At 41.9% G+C, this 25,102-nt stretch overlaps 1 protein-coding gene across 1 annotated transcript in view; it reads left to right on the forward strand.

Moving 5' to 3' along the window:
- Igsf11 (immunoglobulin superfamily member 11) overlaps positions 1–25,102 on the forward strand; it is a 128,772-nt gene that overhangs the window by 99,918 nt on the left and 3,752 nt on the right. Inside the window, exons 2-6 of the mRNA XM_021185375.3 lie at positions 8,542–8,705; positions 10,178–10,385; positions 12,815–12,970; positions 23,900–24,022; positions 24,764–24,914. Coding sequence (XP_021041034.1) covers positions 8,542–8,705; positions 10,178–10,385; positions 12,815–12,970; positions 23,900–24,022; positions 24,764–24,914 — 802 coding nt within the window. The remainder of the gene's footprint in view (positions 1–8,541; positions 8,706–10,177; positions 10,386–12,814; positions 12,971–23,899; positions 24,023–24,763; positions 24,915–25,102) is intronic.

Below are 25,102 nucleotides of genomic sequence, written 5' to 3' on the forward strand. Positions count from 1 at the left end.
TCTACTGGGAAGAAAGGACAACAGAAGACTGTGAAAGAGTGGCTGTGTGTGGTCTATTTTAAAACTTTTTAGTTTTAAAAATCTGTGTGTGGGTATATGCATGCAAGTGAAGGTGTCTGTGGAGGCCAGAAAGAGGGTGCCTGGTCCCCTGGAGGTGGAGTTACAGGCAGCTGTGAGTTGTCTGACAGTGGGTGCCGGGATCTAAAGCCACAACCTCTGCAGGAGTGGTACTTGCTCTTAACAGCTGAGACATCGCTCCAGCCACAGGCCTCTAAATATTCTTACACACTAGTCAGTGTCAGTGATTTCAGTGGACTATAATATCTGTGACAAATAAAGTTTGTGGAAAGGGGGAGAAGAAAGAATAGAAACAACCCAGACAAACAAAACTAATCCCCACAGGTTTGCACCGTTGTGTTTCTGTTTGAGCAAGGTAGAAGTTTAATTAGCTTTTCAGTTAAATCTGGTGTTTGAGTCTTCACCATATTTAAGCATTTCTGTGGTTTCAGTTCTGAGGCAGTTGGTTTTGACTGAGTCAGATGTTTTTGGTGGTGGTTTTAGACCGGTGTGGGTTTTGTGACCCAGAAGTTAGAGTAACACACATTTGGTTTTGTGTGAGCATTATGTTCACTCTGATGGATAAACTCAACAGAGCTCATTTACCCCACCCAAACCAAGCAAGCAAAGGAACAAAGGCCAACCAACCAACCAACCAACCACCAACAAAAAGGCCTGACTACACATAGAATCCACCAATAATAATCAACCAATTAATTAATCTACCAGTAGGCTAAGAATTGAATAAGCTGTTGCAAAAATAATGAATACACAGGCTGAAAAATGTTTGAAAAAGAGTTCCTTGGCCACCAGAGAAATACAAATTAAAATTGCCTTGAGAAAAAAAAAATGACAGCAAATGCTGTTAGGAATATAGGGAAGAGGAGCCCTTGTACATCGCAGTGGAGAATGTAACTTTGTGTAGCTGCTAATGAAATCAGCATGGAGGTTCCCCCAAAGCCATGCATGCAACTACCGTTTATCCCAGATATACTACTCTTGGGTATGTGCTCAGAAATTTTTTTAAGTCTGCATACTTCAGAGATACGTGCACACCCGTCTATAGCTGGACTTTTCACAGTAGCCAGGAAGTGCAAGCAGCCTAGATGTCTATCAATAGATGAATGGAGGAAGAAAATGTGATATATTATACCGATAAGTTATTTCTCCCCTCACCTCTGCAGTCACCTAGCTGCTGATGCTGCCACTGCTTACCACCCGGCCAGGCCACGAATGGGCAGGAAGGAGGTGGGAGGTGGGTGGGGCTAGGCAGCACCTGGAACCTGGTGTGTTGCCATGCCTCAGCAGGTTAGATCAGTGGCTTGGTTGGGGCAGTTGCTGAAGCTGTGTTGTAGTGAAAGAGGAGGGGAAGCGTGGGGAGAGTGGTGTTCCTCAAAAAATTGGACATAGGAAGTTCATTCCAACTTGGATAAATTTTTGTTTTATGTACAGTAGCATTCATTTTCCCAGGCTTTGCCAGAGATCTGGGACTATGAAAATGGCATCTGGGATCTAATGGTTTATATGGATGTGGTAACTTCAGATCAGATGTCTTTGTATCAAAGGTTTCCCCCAAACAAAGGTCTGGTCTTTGTTCATGAATGGGGCTAACTTTGGAGCAGCCATGACTCAACAGAGGAAGCCCAGAGGGCCCTGGACCAGGAAGATCAGGCAGTAGCTGGGATTGGGTACTCATGATGGAGTCCAAGGAAATGACGTGCAGCGGGGAAGGATAGGGGGAAAGAAGTGGTCCCCACATTGCTGGGAAACACCCCAGTCACCAGCTCGGGACTCAAGTTCTCCCAGGTTTTGGCACTGATCAGTTATTTCTCTGCCAATGAAATGAACCAATTCAAGCCAGATTAGATTATATTAAACACAGGTTTATTGGGAAGCTGATCTTGGATGAGTTTACTGGCCATGAGAGTCACCATGGGAAGGAAGAGAGAGGGGAGGGGGGAAGAGAAAGTGAGAAAGAACATGTAGGGAGAGAAGGAGAGAGAAAGAGTCAGAGAGAGACAGAGAGAGAATGAATGAACAGAGAAGACCAAAGTGTCTGGATTATATGGGGAAGAGCCGCTGGGGGAAGGGCAGCCCAGTCTGAGGGCTGGAAAGTTCAGGGCTGGGGGCAGGGTATGCTAGGTAGGGACTGAGGGATGCTGGGAGACCCTGAAGGCCAGGTCTACTTTGGCATGTAAACTATGCACTTCAGCCCCTTGCCCCAAGGTCTGAAGCTAACATATACATTAGAATTTTATTCAGCCATGAAGAAGATCGAAACCATGACATTGACAGGAAAATGGGTGGAATCAGAAACCAGTATGTTAAAGCGAAATAAGGTAGACTCAGATAAATACTGTGTATTATTGCCTATTTAAACGTAAAAACGATACAGGGTGTACCTATAGGTATATGTGTGCACATGTGCATGCATATGTGTTTGTGTGAGTGTGCACAGCATGCAGTTCCACCACAAAGGTGATTGTGGGAGGGGAAGAAGAAAGTAATGGAACACACATGCCAGGAAAGAAAGATGGAACAAAGAGGAAAAAGCCTATGGGGAAAGGGAGGGGACCAGCCAGAGCAGGTCAGGACACACAGGGGAGGGAAGTCAGGGTGTGGGGAGGAGGAGGCAGGGGTCCAGCCAGAGCAAGTCAGGGCACACAGGGGAGGAAAGTCAGGGGGTGGGGAGGGCGAGGCAGGGGACCAGCTAGAGTGGGTCAGGGCACACAGGGGAGAGAAGTTGGGTGGTGGAGGGAGGGGGATGAGTGAGAACAAAGTATAAAGACACCTGTACAGAAATGCCATAATAAAACACAGTACTCTGTACACCAATCTAAAACGGAATACAAAGAAAGGAGCCTGGCATGGGAGGGGTGACTTTGGTCATGGACACTGACATGGGGTGCCTTAGGTATATTTAGCAGTGTGTCTACATGATGAACTTAGTAAGAGTTGCATTTGGGAGAGACTTTTGGAAGCCACTGATGTATAAATGAGAGTCCAGTTCAAGATTGTAGACAGGATTCTGCAGGGAAGGTGCTGCAATTGATCAGGAAGTCCTTTGAGGATTTCAAACACTTGAAGCATGGCAGGGAGCAGAGACTGCAACAAGCCCTGGAAATGCTCCAGAGAGCGGTGGGGTGGGGGCTTCAGTTTTCTCCCTGAAGCTGAGGGGAAGTGGATTTCAGCAGCAAGCCTGCTCATCTCTGGTAGATGACCTTGAGGGTAGAAGAGAGATCACAAAGACTGTGCAGCCCTAAGGTCTCTGGGAAGCTGGGGGAGTTGCTTTTAGAAGTGGCTGGGTAGGAGTGGATCAAAGACTCGAGAGAGTAGTCAGTAGAGAGCCTGAATAGACAGTTCTTCAACAGGAGTCACAGGTAGAGTCTGAGGCAGCAGATCCTGTGGGGTGGGGAGATGCCTTGCAGGGCAGGGCGGGAGGGACTGTTTTGAAATAGAATAACTGGAGTGTTTCAGTGCTGCAAGGGAATTGCAGTGCCTAGAGGTCTTGAAGCTCTGAGGAACAGCAGTCTGCAGCATGGTTGCTAAGGACCAAAAGGGATGGGACTCAGAAATCACTTGGTGGGAGACAGGGGAGGCCCTAGATAAACTTCTCCAACAGGAGAGGGACAGGCAAGGCAGGCCGAGCTGAGTCTTAGGTTTGCAGTGAGGAGAATCACTCATTTAATGGTTTTATGTAAAAGTCCATCATAGTTTTAAATTTTGTGGTCGCTTAACGAATTGCTAATAAACATTTGAGACACTGAAGTGTATGTTTTCTATAGAGAGTGCCTGGTTTGAATCCAGAGTGTATATTTTCTAACCTTATGGTTTTGTGTCTTTTAACTGGTTTTTATTTTTACTCTTGGCCTCTGTTTTCCCTTTCTGGGGGAACAAATATTATTAGAATAAACAGCTCCCATCAAGGGGATGGGAAGGGCTTGAGAGGTGGAGAGTCCTCTCTTGAGTCTTCATAAAATTAAGTGAGTGCATCTATATAGTATCAACACGGGCTTGGGTGGTCAGTGTGCTTTTCCATTGGTTAGCCAGCAAGGATAGACATGGCGGTAGCCAGCCGCTCCCCTGCACCCACGCTACCCTGTGGGAGAGGACGGTAACACAAGCCTTTTGTGCAGATGAAGCACCACGGTTCAGGGATTATGTGACTTGTCTGGTGCTCCACAGCTGATGAGAAGCAAAATCCGGATCTCCAGTCAGACCTGTCCGGCTTCACCTGCTCCTTGGCTAGCTTGGAAGCCAGCTTTCTTGACTCTTTCTTCTGTAGCTCTGCCAAAATGTGAGATTGAAGAATCAGATCCTGTGAAAATGGAAATACATTAAATGCCACAGAGGCCTTCTCTGGCTGGCAGGCTCATCTTCTCTGCCCCATCATGCCCTATCTCTGCCCTTCCCTGCCCCACCCCTGTTCTACCCCTGCCTCACTCCTGTTTCATCCCTGCCCCACCCCTGCCTCATCCCTGCCCCACCCCTGCTCCATCCCTGCCCTACCCCTGCTCTACCCCTGCCCCACTCCTGCTTCATCCCTGCCCCACCCCTGCTTCATCCCTGCCCCACCACTGCTCTACCTCTCTGCCCCACTCCTGCTTCATCCCTGCCCCACCCCTTCCCCACTGCTTCCCCATCCCTGCCCCACCCCTCCCTTCTGTACTCCCTATTTGGGCAATTTCCTCCCTTTCTGACTTTCATTGATTTTTTTTTTTTAAATTTGTGTTAAAATTAAGTGAGTTGAGCCTGAAGGTAGCATGTTTGAGGACAGATGATAAACATTACCTTGCACAGGTAGCAGGGCTGTGTGTTTTCTCCCCTGCACCGGGGAAGTCTGAAGAATGCAGTGGTGGAGCGTCTGTGACTACTGCTTTTTGTTTTGTGGGGGAAGTGTCTTGCCTAGGGTGTCCTGATTCCACAGGGACTCAGGGATTACAGGACTTTGTTATCACACTCAGCTCCTCTCTCCACCCATCTTGTCCCTTCTCCCTTCCTTTCTGTCCAAGAAGAGTGTCACTGCAGTTCAAGCTGGCCTCAGACTTGAACTCTTCCTACCCGGAGAGCTATGGACCACTCTGCACACACTCAGCCCTTGATCCTGTCAGTCTTTGATGGCATTTATGTGTCAGGTTGTTGTAACATGCATGCTTCTCTTAGCCTGTCTATCCTGTGAGGTAACAGGATACTCACCACCTTCAGCTTGTCCCAAACCCATCTTTTCTCTTGTCTAACTGCTGGGATTCTAAAGAGCTTCCCCTGTGATTGTCTAACTTAAGGACGTCCCTATGTTATGCTCCTACCTGGTGCCTTGCATTCAGTCCCAGGTGGCTTACTTTATGAAAATATAACCCCTGAGAACATAATCAGACTATGTGAAGAGCATGCAGTTCTGTAGAGGGAAGCTGTTACCCATGGTTTAAAAAAACCAATTGGAATAATAACAAGGTCTCATTGTGTTGTTTTTTTTTGAGGGGAGAGGGGATTAAGATAACATCTTTGCCAAATAAAACAGGATGCTACCATGAACTTACTGTACTCTTCATGATTTGGAAGGATAGCTTGAGGGTCTCTGTGACCTGTTTAGTCTGCTCTTGTTTTCACTGTCCCACCATGCAGGGGAGGGAGGGCTGGCTTTCTTGTAGAAAAGAGAACCTCTGTTTTGACTTCTGGAAAGTTGGTTCTGGTGAGTCCCTGCTTTTGTGTTTTCGATTTTATAGCATTAGTGAAGTGTAATTTCCACCCTATGAACTCACTCCCAACACGTGTTGATTTCTACTGAATGTATGTAGAGTCGTACAACCATGACGGCAATCTATGAATTCCATGATCTTGCCTACACTGTCCCTTGCTTGTCCCTTCAGGCCCACACATCCTACAGGCTGCTTCAGGCCTCTTTAGCATTGGCATTTCTGTACATATAGGATGATATTCTGGGCAGTATTTTAGTTTTTGTTTTCTAGTTGTAACATGTATTGGCAGGTTGATGCCTGTATTTCTGAACTGTATTCCATTGTGTGTAGAACCACTTCTTTATATATTCACTAGATTTTGGACACATCTTTTATTTATGTTTGGTGGCATTATATGAAAAATATTGCTATTTCTGGACTGTATTCATATAATAGATATTTCCATTTTCTTCAGCTAGAGTTCTAAGATAATGGCATTAAGTTGTCATATGTTTATGTTATACATATAATAGTTATGACTATAATGTATAACTTTTCCAAGGTGCCTGTTCCATTTTTATATTCTTACTAGCAATGCATGAGCCTCCCTTTTCTCTAAGTCCTAATGAGCACTTGCTGTGGTTTTCATGGTAGCCATTCCAGTAGATGTGCACTGGTGTTGTGGTTTAGATATTGCCATGGTTAGTGTTCTAGTGCTATTGAGAAGCACCATGATGGTACAACTCTAATGAAAGAAAGCATTTAATTGGGGGCATGCTTACACTTTCAGGCAGCCAGTCCATTATCATCATGGCTAGGAGTATGGTGGCATGGTTGGTGCTAAAACAGCAGCTGACCTGAAAACAGAGAGGAGGGGAGAACAGGGGAGACCGGCCCTGGTATGGGCTTTTAAAACCTCAAAGCCCACCCCCAGATACGTACTTCCTCCAGCAAGGGCACACCTACTCAAACAAGGCCACACCTCCTGGTCCTTCCCAAATAATACCACTCCTTAGTGACTAAGAATTCAAATATATGAACCCATGGGGCTATTTTTATGGAAACTACCACAGATACGCATATCCATTTAAAATTTGATTATGCTTTAAATTGAATTCTTAAAGGATTTTATATATTTTGCATATAAACCCTTTATAAAACATATGACATATTTCTCTCATGCTATATTTTGAACTTTATATTTTCTTAAATTGTTAGTCGCAAAAAGATTTTCTAATTATTTTAGATTTAATTATTATAAACTCTGTGTGTGTGTGTGTGTGTGTGTGTGTGTGTCTATGTGCACATGTGCACAGGTGCCAGGAGAAAAAAGAAGAAGGTGTTGGATGCCTGGCACTGGAGTTAGAGGCCATCATGACCAACTTCTACACATGGGTACTGAGAACCCAATCCAGGTTTTCAAAAGAAGCAGTGTGTGTGCTTTTGACCACTGAGTCCTCTCTCCAACCCCAAGATTTTTAAATTTAATGAGTTATCTTTACTGTATTGTTTGTTCGCCTTTATGATTCACAGCACTAGTGATACTTCTAAGAGCTTTCTAATTGGACCAAAGTAACTTGCCATTTTCTTCTATGCTTGTTTGTAGAGGTATGGGTTCAAATTCTGTCTAGGTCCCTCTGATTTATATATCATTGCCATATTATTCCAGCACCATTTGGGATTGGGGGGGGCGTGTAGAAAACCTTCTGTTCTTTCCTTTTGTTTGCACCTTGTTGAGAAGTGTCTGGTTTGGTTGAGAAGTGTCTGGCCGTGAATGCCAGGTGCCCCCAGGCCTGTACTATTTGTTTATAAGACACTTCTCATACTAACTCTAAGCGGCCTTGGTTGTTACAGCTCTGTAGAATGTTTGAAATCAGTTAGGATGAACATCGTTTGAGAAGATTATTTTTATTTTATGCAGAAGAGTGTGTTCCCTATATGTGTGGACACTGTATACCTTCCCATTTATTTTATCAGACTTCTTCTTTCATCGATGTTTTATATGTGGCTTTGGGCACGTTTGTATTTTCAGTATGTGTGTGCAGTGCCTGCAGAGACCAGAAGAGAGTGTTGGACCTCTTAGAACTAAAGTTGGCAGAGGTTATGAGACACCATGTGGGAGCTAGGAATCATTATTACTGGGTCTTCTGCAAGAGCAGCGAGTGCTTTTAACTGCTGAGCCATCTCTCCAGTCATCAATGACATTTTTAAATTATGTTTTTTCATTTCTTTTGGTTCTTTTCTTTTCATGTGTGTTAAAATTAATTTCTTTCCATCTACTTAAAAAGCCTGGTGGTATTTTGATTGTGTGTGTTCTGAATTTTATCAATTTGGGGAGAATGAATTGATCTTTTATTAACATCGAATCTACCCGTTCATGAACACAGTATATCTTCCCATTTATTTGATCCTATTACTTCTTTCATTCATGTTTTATATGTGTTGTCAGATTCCCGGAGAAGCACTAGGTTTTGTGGTGTGCTACTGTAATGATGCTTTAAAAATTCAGTTCATATCATGTCTTTTATCAGGATTTATCAACTTCTGCTCAAACTCTGACATGGAATATTGAATTTGTCAAGATACTGGGTTATTGCCTAATAAAAGAGAATATATGGTCCCTAACATTTTAAAAATACTTTCCAAGATATGAAGGGACTAACCACTTTTCTTTCTTTGGCTCAGTGACGAGTGAGTTGTTCTCTGGTTAGACTATCCTGATGTGTGTTCAGAGATGCAGGCCGACTGTAATGTAATACTGTGATGCTTAAAGAGCATGCATAGGACCAAATTGCTCCTTCCTCTCCAGGTGTCACAACATCCCTGGAAGTGTCCGAGAGCCCAGGCAGTGTCCAAGTGGCCCGGGGCCAGACAGCAGTCCTGCCCTGCGCCTTCTCCACCAGTGCTGCCCTCCTGAACCTCAATGTCATTTGGATGGTCATTCCCCTCTCCAATGCAAACCAGCCTGAACAGGTACTTCTGTTCTACCTCTAAAACTATGGATCCCTTCAGAGGAGATAGGGAGGAAAGCATCATGGGGATGTGTTTGATTTTTAGTGTAAGGTGACAGGGTCAGTGTGCCCTCCCCCACTGCATTATTACTAAATATTCTGATAAGGCCATCCTCCTCTAATAAGGATATCTTCATCATCCCTCTCAATAGCAGATGCTAAAGAGATTCTTCTGAGGGCTTTGTGTAGGATGACCTTCAAGTATTAAAAAGAAAACACTGCTGAAAGGCAAGTACTAAGATTGAAAAAAGTCAGGTCTATTCTTTCAGGAAGAGATTGGCATTAACTTGGGTGGCTTAGAATGTTCTCTCTAAAAAGAGCGATGATAGTAAGAAACCTTAGGCAGCTGGGAGGAGGGTATCTTCCACACTGGGTGGAGCTTGAACATAAGACCTCAAAGCCCACCCCCATAGTGATTCACTTCCTCTAACAAGGCCACACCTCCTGACAGTGTTACTTCCCATGGGTCAAGCATATTCAAATCACCACAGTGGGCTCAGACTCCCATACAAATGAGAGTGCACCACCCAGAAGGACACACGTGAAAATGGAAGGTGCCCCCAGAAATCTCCATCAGTTATAGAAAATAAATTAATAATCTCGGATAGCTACTATAAAATTAATGAATTGTAGTAAGCATCAGTCTTTTTATAAAGATGACATTCATTTTTTTGAAGATCTTCTGATTCTATTTTAATAGTTAATGTATTTAGTGAAATAACATTTCTGGTACAAAATTCAATACAAACTTCTTTAAAATCTATTAATTTTTTTAATATATTATTTGAAAATTATATACATGGATACAGTATATGTCTCCAAACCATGGAACTTTTGCAGTAGACTAAATTTTTGAGATCGTCTGTTAAATCCCACCATTTCAATCTTCAGTGATGGGGGTTAAAATTAAAATAAGAAAAAACTGTTAAGGTTTCTCACACATGCACAGGAAGGTCCTCATTTTTAGCCCACATAAAGGGCTTTCTGCTGTATTATATGCTGAGTCTTCCCCCAAGAATAGTTAGTCTGATAAATAGCAATTGGCAAATACAATTGGTAGTGGGCCTGCAAAGCTATCCCTATTATGGCCGTGCTATTCAGCCGGTGAGTGATCTGTCATTCGAGCAATGCCTTTTGAATTTCATTTCACAATTAACATTTTCACCAGCAGAAATATTTATGTGTTGATAGTCTGGTAGCATTAAAGATATTTTCAGATAAACAAAGGAAGGGAAAAAAGATATTCTAACTCTGTGTGTGGGAATTTGGAGTCCTAGCTAGGATGCTCACAGATGGGCTGTCACAAGAAGTTGTCCACAACCCTGAGGAATTAAAAATTCTGTCCTTTGTTATGGGTATATTTGGTTCGGTCTACTAGGTTATGTGCCAAGGAGGGGTTACCATGGTTTATTGATATATTGTTTCCTTTCACAGGTCATTCTTTATCAGGGTGGACAAATGTTTGACGGTGCCCTCCGGTTCCACGGGAGGGTAGGATTTACCGGCACCATGCCTGCTACCAATGTCTCTATCTTCATCAATAACACACAGCTGTCAGATACGGGCACCTACCAGTGCTTGGTGAATAACCTTCCAGACAGAGGGGGCAGAAACATCGGGGTCACTGGCCTCACGGTGTTAGGTGAGTGGCAGGCAAGTCCCACTACCTTGTGCTCTCCACTGTACCACCTGTTCACTTCATTCTGTGCTCCCTCCCTGGGTCTGAGTTCCTTCCCTGCTTGCTTTCTCATGCACAGTGCTCCTCGACTTCTCTATGCTTCCTACATACTCTTCCCATTCTTAAATCTCCAACCACTCTTAAATTGACCATTTGATGCTGTTTTCTGACAGTAAATGGTCAAAAATCACTCTTGGGAATGTAGGGCAGAAGCCACTGTTGCTGTAAAACTCAGTTGTGAATAGTTTGTTGTGAGCAAAAAGTAAAGTTATCAGTCTGAGTTCCTTCCCTGCTTGCTTTCTCATGCACAGTGCTCCTCGACTTCTCTATGCTTCCTACATACTCTTCCCATTCTTAAATCTCCAACCATTCTTAAATTGACCATTTGATGCTGTTTTCTGACAGTGGATTAAATGGTCAAAAATCACTCTTGGGAATGTAGGGCAGAAGCCACTGTTGCTGTGAAACTCAGTTGTGAATAGTTTGTTGTGAGCAAAAAGTAAAGCTATCAGTATGTGTGAGGACAAAGACTACATCTGTGACAGGAAGTGGGGTCACCATAGTTCTCAGCTTGCACCTGTGGCTCTGACATATTTTTACCTTTACTCCTATGTACTCTTAAGGACATCCTTGTTTCTACAGGAAGACAGATTATCACCTTCAAGTAAGATCAGATCTATTTTGGGGCCTTGTCCTTTAAGACCACAGATGAGCAAAGCTAGATTAAAGTTTGTACCCTTTCTATTGTACAGTGTGGGTAGACTCTGCAGCCACGAAAATATGTCCACTGTAGCTGTTTGGAGTCTCCATTCTCATGTCTCTCAGATGGATTCTTTGTAGAAGACACTGCCAAATAGATGCTTGTGGAGAAGGGGTGGATTCTGTACATTTGGGCAAAAGAGGAAGTACTCAGAGAAGGCCCTTGCTTTCCTGCTCAGGTCCCAGCATCTACCTCCATCGTCCTGTCTAGCCCCTGCCTCACCTCCTCTGTCTTCCCATTGAGTTATTTAAAGATACTGATGTTGGGAGATTCTAATGGTTTTCCTCCTTAAGGGAGATTATGCTTAGTCTTTGGTGGCCTGGTGTCCTCCCAGACTTCACACAATTCAGAAAGCTGAGGAACAGGCTAGAGACTTATCTTCTGGAAATAGAATTTGTTGCATTAAAGCTGTATAGAGTTCTATGTACTTTGAGTACAGTATGGAATATTGATAGAAATAGATGCTATTCTGATGTTTATATCTGATAGTTGAGCAACTGGCTTCCCATATCATCCAAGCTTTAAAAAAGTGTGTGTTTGTGTGAGTGTGTATGGGGAAGGGGGGACCAGAACTTTTTATTTTATAGTTAGTGTCACCTCAGAATGATTATTTTAAGTCTTGTTTCCCAGAAGCATAGTGATATTGTTGAATGGAAATAGTCCAGGAGGCTGGCTTACCCCATTACAACAAACAGATCATAGTCAGATACCCACACCCCCTACCCCCTTCTTTTTTGTCTTCTTTCTGCCAGTGAACTACCTTCCCTAACCCCTGTACTCTCTGGTTACTCAACTCTCCTCTCCCACTCCCTCACTACCTGGTTGCTCTGTGTAGCTCTAACTCAGTTTGCACTGCTGGATTCATGTGTTTCTGAAGCAGTGAACTCATTTATTGAGAAGGCTTTAGGATTAAGAACATCATCACATGCCCTTAAACTCCAGCGATGTCTGCCTTGGCGGCCCGGAGCCCCCTGCCTGGATTCTGTTTGTGTGTTCACTCCCAGGGTGCTTCCCTACCTTGGCATTACTTTGATGATCTCTATTCTTGTTGCGTATGTCCTTGTTAGTCTTTAACGAGTATAAAATGTTCAGAAATTTGAAATATCCCCCTACCTTATTGTTAGCTTTCTCTAACTTGAGCCTCATGCAAAGTTGCTGTCCTGTAAGGCTAAATTCTCTAAAAAGTGGGCCTGTCTGGTCTTTGTAAAATATTAGTGTACCGCACTAAAATGGGTTTTGTTAGAGGATGGTTGGTGGGCTCGATTTCTGCTCCTGAAATGGGGTTGAATGTGTCTTTTTAGCAACGTCTTTAAAGGTGGTGTGTTAACCCGAAGACTCTTAAGAATCCTTCATTTAGAGGGAATATTCCAACCAAGGCTCTAAGATACCTTAAAATGTAACCAAAAGTCATGGCTCCTTTTGTAGATTTGTTCTCTGCCTATTTCACTTGCAGGCCTCAAGCCCATCCCCATCCTGGGTGTCCATCCCCATCTTGGGTGTTGTGCTCTATTGTTCTCTGGATCCTGCCATGAGGCAGTCTCCCAGGTGATCTACAGTTCCCCAGTGATGAGCATTCTTGTCTTGTTGGCTCACAGTAGAAGTGAACTTGTGTTCCCCATTCTTCCCACGACAGTCCCCCCTTCTGCTCCACAATGCCAAATCCAAGGATCCCAGGACCTCGGCAGCGACGTCATCCTTCTGTGTAGTTCAGAGGAAGGCATCCCTCGGCCCACGTACCTTTGGGAGAAGTTAGATAATACGCTCAAGCTACCTCCAACAGCCACTCAGGGTATGTACAGTGCTGTGGAACCTGTTTGATTTGTACTTGAGGGAAATAATGATCTTTAATGGTTTGTAACTGCGGGGAATAGAGTGCTTTCAGCTTTAAGGTGAATGTGACATTTTCTTTCTCTTCCATATATGACTTAAAAAATGTATCTAGTAGCATGAAAATTGTAAATTTTATTTCCTAAGTGGGGCTTTAAAATAGCACCCTGGGAACAACTTTGAGTTAATGCTAGTCACCGCCACCTCTGTGAACCCACTTTTCTGCCCATTTTGGTGTAAGAGAGATCTGCATAGACATAAGAGGATTAATTCTCCTGTTTCAGCCTCAAGTCTACTTAGTGAAAGAAGATGAAAAAGAGTAGGAAAAAAAGTAGGATGACCTAAGATCACATCAGCTAGGCAAAGATGAGTAGCCATGCATGCCGTGGGTGGTTCTGCATATACAGTTCCATCTATTTTGGATTTCATGGTAAAGAAAGTCTCTTTTAAAAGTCTCAGACGTTACAAAATAAGGTGAGCTGAAGTTATAGGCCCGTGTAAATTCTTGTGTTTCAAGAAAATACACATCAGCATCTTTGAGTGCTGTGTTCTGTTTAATGTAGACTAATTTCCTCTACTTATCCTTGGGGTAGTTTGACAACTCTTTATTGGGAGCTAGCCCTTAATGGGAAGGCCCCAGATGGCCTTAGCTGTGCTTCAGTTTTAATGTTGATATTCTGTGTCTGCCTCAGGAAAGGAGAGCCCTGGGTTGCTGGGTGACATTAGATGTAGTGAAGAACCAGGGCTGAAAACTTCTAAAAAGCCCACATGTAAACTCCCATTGGATACAGAGGAAACTGATGACTGTCCTGTTGCCTTTTAATTCACATAGCCCACAATTCATTATCTCTGAAACCTTGCTTTCAGCTTAATAGCGTTTAGGTCACTTTTGAAGTGACTGCTCCAGTGCCACGGTCCCCTGCTGCCTATTCATTGCTAAATACTTCAGCTATACTGTGGGATAAATAGCCTTCTTGAGGACTGACTTGTTAATCTCGCTAGTGCAAGTGGCATGCCAAAAATAGCTAGTGTCAAAATGCTGAAAACTATTTGAAGTCCAGCTTTGCCAGCAACTATGTTGACGGTAGTTTACCTCTCCAGACCTACACTAACCTTTCTGTAAGATGAAGGGGTCGGCAGTATCTTCTAGAACCTCTGAAATGTTACCGAAGTTCTGTGGCATTTATCCATATCATTTTGGGGGAGCACTGGATAAAGGGTGAAGTTACAGGTGAACAACTGACAGTCATATGTACATGAGCTGTGAGATACACACAGCAAGGGTTTCCTGTATTTCCCTGCTTTCCGTTACTTCTGTATTTGCAATTTGAGGATTACAAAGCCAGTGTTGAAGATTATGATCTTTTGTAATTCAGTCTTTGGATAAATTATCAGAATTATTTCACATAACCTCATCTGTTCTAATTAAATGTGCAATGGTTTTTCTTCAGTTTCACCTCTTGTTGTTTATGTTGCCAAAGTAAATCTTAGCACATATCCCCAAAACAACCTAATTAACATTTTTTTGAGACAATTTGCATTGCTGGTTATATTCTAACATTTTAAAATTTGAACTCCTTGATGCATTTTCCGAGGAAATAATATTTGATACAAGGTAAGGCACCCTAGGAGTCTGGCCAGTATAAAAGAACAATATATTGGAGTTAGTAGTGTCTCATATGAGACACTCAGCAGCTAGGACGTCCTTTGGAGAGTTGGGTATCTGGCCTGTCTGCTGATGTGTCTCCAGCACCTAGGACAGCTCTTGGTGGTCAAAAGCTAATTGATAAATGGAGCAACAGATTCTAACTTTCAAAGAGTGAACAAGAGGATAAATGAAATAAAAAAGAGTGTTTAGTATGGCAGATTGAAGAGGAAAGGTATGCAGACAGTACTGGAAATGCAAAGGGACACAGATCTTTAAAATTTCATAGGATTATAGCATAAAGAGTAATAGCTAAGAAGTCCTACTGGTCATCATTTTACAGATGCTATTGTTTTGTCATTATCCAACCATACTCCAGGAACTTGGATTATATAATTTTACACATAAAGACAAAGACCCCACAGTCACATATCTGTCCTGGATTCAGGATGCTAAACCACTTCTGACTCAGGAACTCCATAATTGTTTGCTTGGCTTCAATATAGAGAATATTGTGAACAAATTGATGCCACATTATATACAGCTGAACAAAACAGACATTAAAAAATATGACACATACTGGAAACTGAAGTAAACCTGTATCATGAAATAAACTAGATCAGTAAAAATAACTACACTAATCAAACATACACACAGGATCCCTAGCATCCTAATTCCTGCAGATTTATCAGATAACCCCCATATTTCTGATCCCTCACGATGTTTTCAAATCAGGAGAAGCTGCCCAATTCATTTTATGAGATTACTCGATATTAGGACATTAAAAGTGACCACAGCAATAGAAGAAAAAAATAAAACAAAAACTATTGTCCACTCTCCCCTGTGAGCCTGTTAATGTTGCATCAGCACAGTAAATGGAACAACTCTTGAAAGCCACAGAACTGTCCTCTAGAAATGTAACAGTACATTAACACCAGAGAATGTGAAGTATAGTTCACAGATTGACTATTTATGTGGGATATTTCTTAGTCATAATGCTGTGTTGGGCATTATACATCTTAATGCCTGACAACTTTATCAAGTCATGGTTTATAAATAAAACTTTCATGTGTTTATAGTATACTTTTGGTGCATGCGGACTTTGTGATGTGGTGACCAGAGTCAGGCTCATGGGAATCATTACCTCACAGAGCTGTGACTGCTTTCTGTGCTGTGGTGGGCAAGCCAGTGAGAACACTTAAGATCTACTTGTAGTGAGTCTTGAGTATATAAGCAGTGCTGCTGACAGGTCACCGTATCATGTCTTAAATCTCTAGAATATGTAGAAGACATCCACTTAGCATCACTAAAGTTTTGTTCCCTTTAATCAACATCTTCCCACTCTCCCAGCTTCTTGGCAACCATCATTCCAGTCTCTGCTTCTGAGCTTGACACTTTGAGTTTAGGGTACCATTATAAACTTTGTTACCCACAGTTATAAAGCCTAAGCCTTATAGAGATGTAGCAGATCAATAAACTGTAATAGTCAGAATGTAAATCAAAGAAGTAAATAGTGTGGTCTTACCTGGTAAAAACAGAAAACAGCAATTTACCATGTTTATAATACCCATCACAAGGTAGACACTGCTAAGACTGCATAGGGCTTAACTACCACCCACCTGTATGCTAATGTGTTTGATCCTTTGGTTTTATGCCAATATCATTTCAAAACCTGGTTCTTTTAATGAAAGAATATATGATAGCCACTTTCCACATCCTAAAAATTTATTTCACAAAAATCTTTTTGGGGATATGTTGTAGCTTTTAGTCTCCTATTACTAGAACTTTTAATCTCTATTACTAGAATCATAAGAGTTTTTTCTTTTTAATGTATCTTTATGTTGTTCTGCCTGGCATGCCCAGCCTTTTGACTTTTGTGAGATGATATTGCCAAAGTTCATATAGGAAAAAAAATCTTACAGTGTTTTATGGAAAGTAATTTTATGATTTTGTGTTGGGCAATATTCATAGCTATTTCTGACCACATCCCACATGCTGAACATCCTGATAGACTTTTAAATCTAATGTAAGGCATTTTGAAATGATATGTATATTTGTCAGACACTGTAATTTCTAGTACATAGCCTAACAGAACAGTCTATATCTTACTGTGCATAGAAATCTTTACTGCATGTCAGTTCCCATGGCCTCTTCCAAGATTGATTCAACTGGTCTGCAGTAGCATTAGCATAGATGATTTAAATAAATACATTAATAAACAGCCAGAAAAATTACTTGAATAGCATATTATACACCAAAAAGGACGTATCTCACAATCCACAGGTTGATTGATTTCAGGAGGGACACCTATTCTCTAAGCCACTCAGCCTCTTGGTAGTTAAGAGCTTTAGTAAGCATGATGGGCCTTCTCAGTGGCTCTGTAAAACTTGAACTCAGCAAGAACAATCTGTGGGATACAATGAGTACTGCATCCTTTGGTTCTGACTCTCAAAGAGGGAGAAAAACCCTCACAAATCTAAAACCTAGAGGACCTTAAAATACCTTTTTTTTAAAAAAAAAAATTAGGGTAAATAATGACAATTATTTTCTAATATTCCTTTCTTTGGAAAATGAAACATAATTTTATTTATCAGTAGTTAGCAATTTCCAAAGCTAAACTGTACATCTTTTCTTACATTTCTAGGAAGAACTTGTTTAGCCCGAATCATTTATAACTGAGCATGGGGAAGGGGTATAATGGTCTCTTCAGCTTTCCTCTGTGCAGAGCTTTGCTGGAAGTCACAGAGCTGGAACAGGGGGCAGTCTTAACCACTGTAGTCTAATGCTGCTGCATTACGCGGGAGAATTCCAAGTGGACAAAGTCAGAAACAGAAATAGAGTCATCATCAGCACACACCAGGGAAATCCAGAGATCACAACCCATGGTCCACCAGTTTGTTATATCTTTTTTAAAAAGTGGGTCATTTCCTCAATACATACCACCAACAAAGTTAAACCACAGACACATAATTTACATAGACCTATAACCCCCCAATGACATAGAAGCAATCATTAAAAATGTCCCTACCCAAAAAGCCCAGTGGTTTTAGTGTAGAATTCTACCAGACTTTCAAACAAAAATTAATGCCAATACTTGCAAATTATAAAATAGAAACATCATTGTGCAGTTGATTTTACAAGGCCAAAGTTAGTCCTGATATCCAAAGCACATGAAGACTCTACAACCAAAGAAAATTACAGACTTTTGTGTCCCATAACTTTTCCTGGGGAGACAAACTACACATCAACCTACCCCAGGTAGGGATCCCACAGCAGAACAAAGGATATTACTGAAGTCCAACTTGATTCACCAATTGATTTATTGGGGTTACTTATAGGAATATGGATGAGGGGTTACTTACAAGAGCAGAAATTACTCAAAAGACAGTGGCATCACCAAGGCTCACCCCAGTGTGGGTGGCAGCTCACAAACCTAGGAACTTGGAGCTCCCTGCACAGGTTGCAGGCAGCTCAACAGGTTGGACAGTGTGTTTTCTAGGTGCCTCAGTTTGCCCAAACCTCTTCCAGGCAGCTCAACTGGTTTCTGGTTCTTCTAGACAGCTGGTCTAGATTTCTTCCTTTTAAGAGAGACTGAATCTGGTGAGTTTCAGGGTCTTCCTGAAGCTGTTTTGAGTTGTCTTCCAGTTTAAAGAGGTTACTTGTAGGGAAGGAATCTGTCCTATCTTGGAGGAAACTGTTAGACTGCATAGACCAATTTCCTATATGAACATAGATGCAAAAATTCTAAATAAAATACTTGTAAACTGAATCCAAGAATACAGCAGAGATCATCTACCATGATCAAGTAGGTTTCATCCCAGAGACACAGGAATTGTTCAACACATGTCAATTGACAAATGGAATCCTCCATATAAACAAACTGAAAGTCAACCACAGGCTCATCTCATTAGAGAAGACCTTTGACAAAAATCCAACATCCTTTCATGGTAAAAGTCCTGGAGACATTAAGGATACAAGGAACATACCTCAATATAATAAAGGCAGTTTACAGAAAGCTCATAGTCAACATCAACTTAAATGGTCAGAAACTCATAGCAATTCCACTAAAATCAGGAACAAGACAAGGATGTCCTCTCTCTCCATATGAGTACTTGAAAAATCTATTTTCAATAAAGGATCCACAACTATTTCCTCACCTAGTCTGACTTTCGTGGAAGAAGAAAAGTTTTCATGCACTTCAGCTGTAGAATGAGTGGGAGATTTATTTTTTCTCCCTTGCTTTATGTCATGCCATTCTTAGTAGAGACTATCTGGTAAAAAAGAAACAAGCACCATGCATTCACCATTGCATCTTCTTTTTAAAAAATACATGCTAGAGGTTATAACTTAAAACATCGCAGACAGAATGTGAAAAGCTTTATGGAACACTTGAGAAGCCCGGGTGTTCTCTCTGACAGTCAAGTATTCAGTGATGTGTAGCCAGAAAAGAAAGCAAGATAGACATTTTAGAAGAAGTGTTAATCATCAGAGTGAATGTGAGCAGCCAGGTCATAAACAGGAGGCTTTGATGAATGGAGAAGGCTTGAAGCAGGTGATGGGGTGGAGACGGAATGGGGAAGGTTAGCATTCAAGATAAATGCACATAAAACCAGGAGCATCTTAACTCCACCAACACCAACACAAAAATGACATGGAATTCATTTATTTCTATGTCTGCTGAGTAGTATACAGATCATTACATAGCATCCAGCTCTTCTCTCTATGAGTGGTCATCACAGTATTACATATTTATAATATCTTTAAATTAAATTAAGATTGTATCTTATGTGTCTGTACATATGTCTGTGGTTCGTGTACCTGAGTGCAGGTGCCCCACGAAGCCACAATATGGAGTTGGGTTTCCTGGAACTGGAGTTACAGGCAGTCATGAGCTGTTGACATGGGTGGTGGGAAGCTCACTCGGGTCCTCTGCAACAGCATTGTATCTCCAGCCCCACATTTTTGTTCTTAAAGAGATTTAAGTTTGGCACTTATTTTGTGTTAATTTTTCCCTTTGGTTTTAAATTTATCATCAGATACCTCTTTCAAGGTGAGATCATGTATGCATACAATTTCACTACACATTGGTTTAAACATTAAACTATAATTTATCATTATTTTTATTTTATTTTATTTTAGTTTTTTTTTTGTGTGTGTGTGTGGTTTTTTTTTTGGGGGGGGTGTTGAGACAGGGTTTCTCTGTGTAGCCCTGGCTGTCCTGGAACTCACTCTGTAGACCAGGCTGGCCTTGAACTCAGAAATCCACCTGCCTCTGCTTCCCAAATGCTGGGATTAAAGACGTGTGCCACCACTGCCCAGCTTATCATTATTTTTGAAACAGAACTTCTCATACTTTTACATAAGAAATTATTCAGTTATTATGATCATTCATTCTTTAAGATGTATAAGTTATAAAAATATTTATGACACTTGGCACTCTTATTACTCTTCCAAATATTGACATCTACTCAGAATTTAAGATGCTAGAGTTTTTTCTACATTTCTTAACTATGTTTCCTTAGGATTAACCCCCCCACACACACACACACAGACACACACACACACACACACACACACACACACATAACCCCAAGAAATTCCTGTGTAGATGTATCACCAGACAGCATCCTAGTGTCTCATTCTGTTCTCACCAGTTCAAGAGTGTTTCTAATCCCTGGTTCACAGTTACAGATGAGGAGCTGAAAGCACACACCCTTAAGCAAACAGCACCCTCAGGTCCATAGCTAGTAGGAAGCTGAGCCAACTTCAACCCAAGCCCTTCTGGCTCCCAAACCCATGCTCTCAGCTGATGCACTCTTGACACAGCCAAATGCCAGCTCTGGAGCTGAGAACATGCAGACCTGGGAGTAATCTGATATATTTCTTTCTCTGGTTATGAAGGGCCTGTTCCCCCAACTCCACACCCCTATTTGGAAGAAGGAAGACCAAAGGGACCAGTACCGTCATCTTTCATTTCAGTAAATTATTTCCGTCCTAACACAGGCTTGACTGGTGTCAGGCTGTGATGTGTAGGGTTTTGTTTGTTTGGTTGGTTTTTGTTTCTGTTTTGCTACAGAGTGGTGTTTGATGAGGGGTTACCCCTAGCTTAGCTTTGCTTAATTCATTTTTTCTTAATCCTTCTTATCAACAAGCCTGTCTCATCTGTCACCTGCTGAGTAAGCTATAATAGGCATACTGCCTCCCGCACTGAACTATGGTTATTTTTGTGTGTGTGTGTTTGTTTGTTTTGTTTTGTTTTTAAGAGCTTATGGTGTCAGCAACTGGGGACAAAGGATCAGTGGGTTCACCTATTAAAAGTATCACTTTAAAGCAGCCCTCCTTCCAGTTGCCTGCTTTTGTACATGCCAAGTGCTGCTTAAAGCAGCTGTTTAAAATTCTCCCAGTCGTCTCTGGAAATGTCAACAAAATTACTGGTTTGATGTGAACTGACTGAGATTTTAGAATTTTGGACCTTAAGGAGGAAATGGAAGAAAAGCAGTAGCAGTGTGGGGATTGCAGGGTTGGTTGCCCGGGAGGCTGGGCTTTTGTTGCCTGGAAACTTTGGGATGTGTTGAAGGAGGGGTTCTGCAGATGGCTGCTTTGTTATACCAACAGTGCTGCCACTTTGCATGGTTCTGGCTGTGCATAGAAGCTGAGAGGCCAAACCTACTCCATCTTGGGACCAGACTCCTGTCTTAAGAGAAAAAAAAAAAAGCCTGAGAACTTGACCCATAGCTGAACCCAAGCTGCACCCACGTACCAGGAAGGACCCCATGGCCTGTCCTTGACCCATACCCTAGAGTTATCCCTAGCTACTTCCTAGCAACAATCAATCAAAGATTAGTTTGATTGTTTGAGATGTACTTTTAGACTTTTCATGATTGTTCATGGTCTCACTTTAGAGCACCCCCCTGTTGGCTTACAATAGTAATAGAATAACTCCATTAGATGCTTGCCAGGCTGGACACCCCGTCACTTGCTCCCATTTTACTATAAAACCCTGTCCCAATGAGGGTTTGGGGGCTGATTCACCAAACTGTCCTGAGGGTTGGAGGTGAGTAAGCCCAGACTTGAGTTTGTAATAAGGAGACCCTAATGCCATTATGTTGGAAATGGCTCCTTGGTTGTATTTTGGGGGTTGGAAATGCTTCCTGGTACAGCAGCAGCCTGTGTAATGAGGTAGCTTTAAGTGTCTTACTGGAAAGCAGGTGTACTTATGAGAATCATGATCTTTGTACCCAGACAGATCTGATTGGATAGACCACTGTAACTCGTGTACATGTGATGTCAGGGCTACTCCAGGATTTCTTAGTTTTGGAAAGCAGGGACACAGAACCTCAACCTGTTATGAAGATTAAATCAGGTCTACTTAAAGCTCTCTCTCACACATATATATGTACACATACACACAAAATATATACCCAATTCACACACACATATGGAAAAGGAAATAATTCATGAAAACCAAGAAACCATTCAATATTGATTTAGTTACATATAATCCAATCCAAAGTTACTATCTTGTCATCGATATATAAGATAACTATGTAATATGGATGTAACCTTTAAGTACTCCCATAGAAAAAAGCAAACACCACGTCTCTCTCCTTTTTCGGTTTATGATATTGATACTATTTCAAGTACATGTTTGTCAGTTCTGTCATTCATGAGCACATCCCATTCACTGTATTGTGTTTAAAGGCTTAGACAACTCTGACAGCACTGATGTATGGGAACCTATGGCTCTTGCTTCTCCCTCTCCACTATTGTATTTGATTTCCTGGTACTCATTAGATTCTATCCCTGTACACTGTTAGCAACTCAAACTGAGGTCTGTGGCTCTGGCTGGCATTTAACCTACTTACTGAGCCTTCTGGCCTATTGCTTCATTAATTGTCTGTCCTTATCATCCTGGTACTGTTCTGTGAAGTATCCAGCACAGAGACAGGGTCTCCATAGTATTTGTGTAGTAAATGAAGGAACTGATGGAGCTAGGCTCCCTGCTTCTGCCTTAGATGTAGTTAAAGATGAAAACCACCAGCAAAACACAATCTTAGTCCCATATAAAGTCATGCCAGGGTGGCTCAGGTATTCTTGGACTTTGTTTCTGGCTCACCTCATGTGTGCTATTAGGAGTCTTTCCCAGTGACTTCTGGGTTTGCTCTGTTTTGGATGGTTTTGATGACAGATGTGGTTTCTTTCCAGCTAAAGGGAGGCAGTGAAGCCCAGAGCATGCACATTAGATTCCATTCATACAGTTGCAGTTTTAGCAACCAGCTGTGTTCTCGTATTAGCCAGCTATCTAAAAGTTCAGTGTCTTTATTTGTTCAGTGGGCTAATAATAAAAATATCTCAAAGGGTCATTGGAAAAAAGAGCTACATATGAAAATTTACCCAGTGCTTAGGATACTTTTATTCTCATGATAAGTCAATTAAGCTTCATATGAATAAATGACTAAACTGTGTTGGTACTGTTAAGTTGCCTAAGTTTTACCAGTTAGGTATTCATCAATATACCAATGTGGTAGCTTTGAAAATAAAACACACAACAAAACCTCCTAATGTGGAGAGCAACCTTCACTGGTTACTCTGGCTGGTTGCACCCTGAATCCACTGCTGCTTCACATCAAGGCCAAGCTTCCCTGAGCTGCTCCTACAGGGGGAAGGGGCACCATGAGGCCACTAATATAGGAGCATTCCTGCATGGCTTGGGGCACCTTCAGTAGATGACTTTGGCTCAAGGATGCTCCAGATACCTGGTGAGAAATTCTTTGAGATGGTGATGGGGTCTGAGGCTTCTCCTCTTCAGGCTCTCTCCCCTTCCAATTGTGTGGTACTTAGAATCAGAGCACAGATTTGATTCGTTTTCTACCGTGTATAAAGTGATCTTCATGTTAATGCATTTCTCTAGAAATACAACACGGTGCTTCTGATCACAGACTCTTGAGGACAAGCTATAACCTCCCTAGTCAGGGAAGACCACTGACATTAGGCTGTGATTACAGCTCAAGTTTCAAGACTGTCCTTATTTAGGACAGTCCTTAATAATTCTGTGTCTTTAATATGCCATCATAATTTTCTTTAACATTTGTGAGCCAACAGTTTTTTTCTTCCTACACAAAAAGAAGGGAAAAAGAAGGAAACTGGCAGTCTCCATTGTGCATTTAATGTCTTCTTTGTGCTGATTTCTCTGTTTCCCTTCTTCATTCCATCAAGCTGTCACTTGATTATTGTTTTTTGTGACAGACCAGGTCCAGGGAACAGTCACCATCCGGAATATCAGTGCTCTCTCTTCCGGTCTGTACCAGTGTGTGGCTTCTAATGCCATTGGGACCAGCACCTGCTTGCTAGACCTCCAGGTTATCTCACGTAAGTACCTAAAATTGGAAGGCCAGCTCCAGGGGCAGGTGTCTGAGTTTTTTTGTTAGGTCATAGACTGCAGGGTGCTACATAACATAATTGTTTTGAGATTGTCTGAAGAGTAAACAAATTCTTTTCATTGTTGTTGAAAATCTTTTATAAAAATCTTACTACTTAGGCTTTCTTGATATGCTAATCATTACAACAAAGTGACTTCTTAGGATAATCAGAACCAAATGAATCTTCGTGTCACGGTGCTATGCGCATGACATAAATCTCCACTCCTGGTGGAGCCTCCTTAATATTCTGTGTTTTCCCCACTAATTCCTTATGTCTTTAGGGTGTTCTGTTATAAACAAACAATGTAGAACACTTCCTTTTTGGTGGGGGTTCTAGATTATTTTGATTCTGCTTGTCGAAGGGAGTTATGTGACTGGGGTGCGGCCACAAAGAATCTGAGATCCAAGGCTCTCTTGGGGTGCTAAGGCAAGTTGAGTTGGCACTGTCTCCTGGCAAGATCCAGCTGCTGCTCTTCTGGGACCTGGGGGTTGGGAGTTGCCAGTTTACCCCTTCAACAGTTGCTGAAAGCCTCGTGGGGATGTCAGAGGCTAATCAAGGCATAACTTGAAGTGGACGGGACACTTTAGTTGGTTTGTACAGTTTCTATAGACTGGCTTGTGTGAATAGAGGTGCATGGCATGTGCCATTCATATGTCTTTTATTTAGATTTACCTTAAATATGTTTTGTAGCCCAGCCCCGGAGCGTTGGAGTAATAGCCGGAGCAGTTGGCACCGGTGCTGTTCTTATCGTCATCTGCCTTGCACTAATTTCAGGGGCGTTCTTTTACTGGAGAAGCAAAAACAAAGAGGAGGAGGAGGAAGAAATTCCTAATGAAATCAGGTTAGTCTATCAATTTCCTGATCTTGCAGAGTCAGGGTGCATGTCTATTCATTTTAGAGTTAAGGTTTCTTTGCCAGTCTACTAACTCTCCCTCTCATGGTAATGAAAATGTCCGAATATCATTTGCTCAATATGTGTATCATTTCCCCCTCATGGTCAGTCTCATTTTTATTTACAGAGATCCTTCA

The sequence above is a fragment of the Mus caroli genome, unplaced genomic scaffold (genome assembly GCF_978045245.1).
Source record: "Mus caroli unplaced genomic scaffold, Mus_caroli_1 scaffold_17, whole genome shotgun sequence".
NCBI classification, from domain to species: Eukaryota; Metazoa; Chordata; class Mammalia; order Rodentia; family Muridae; genus Mus; species Mus caroli.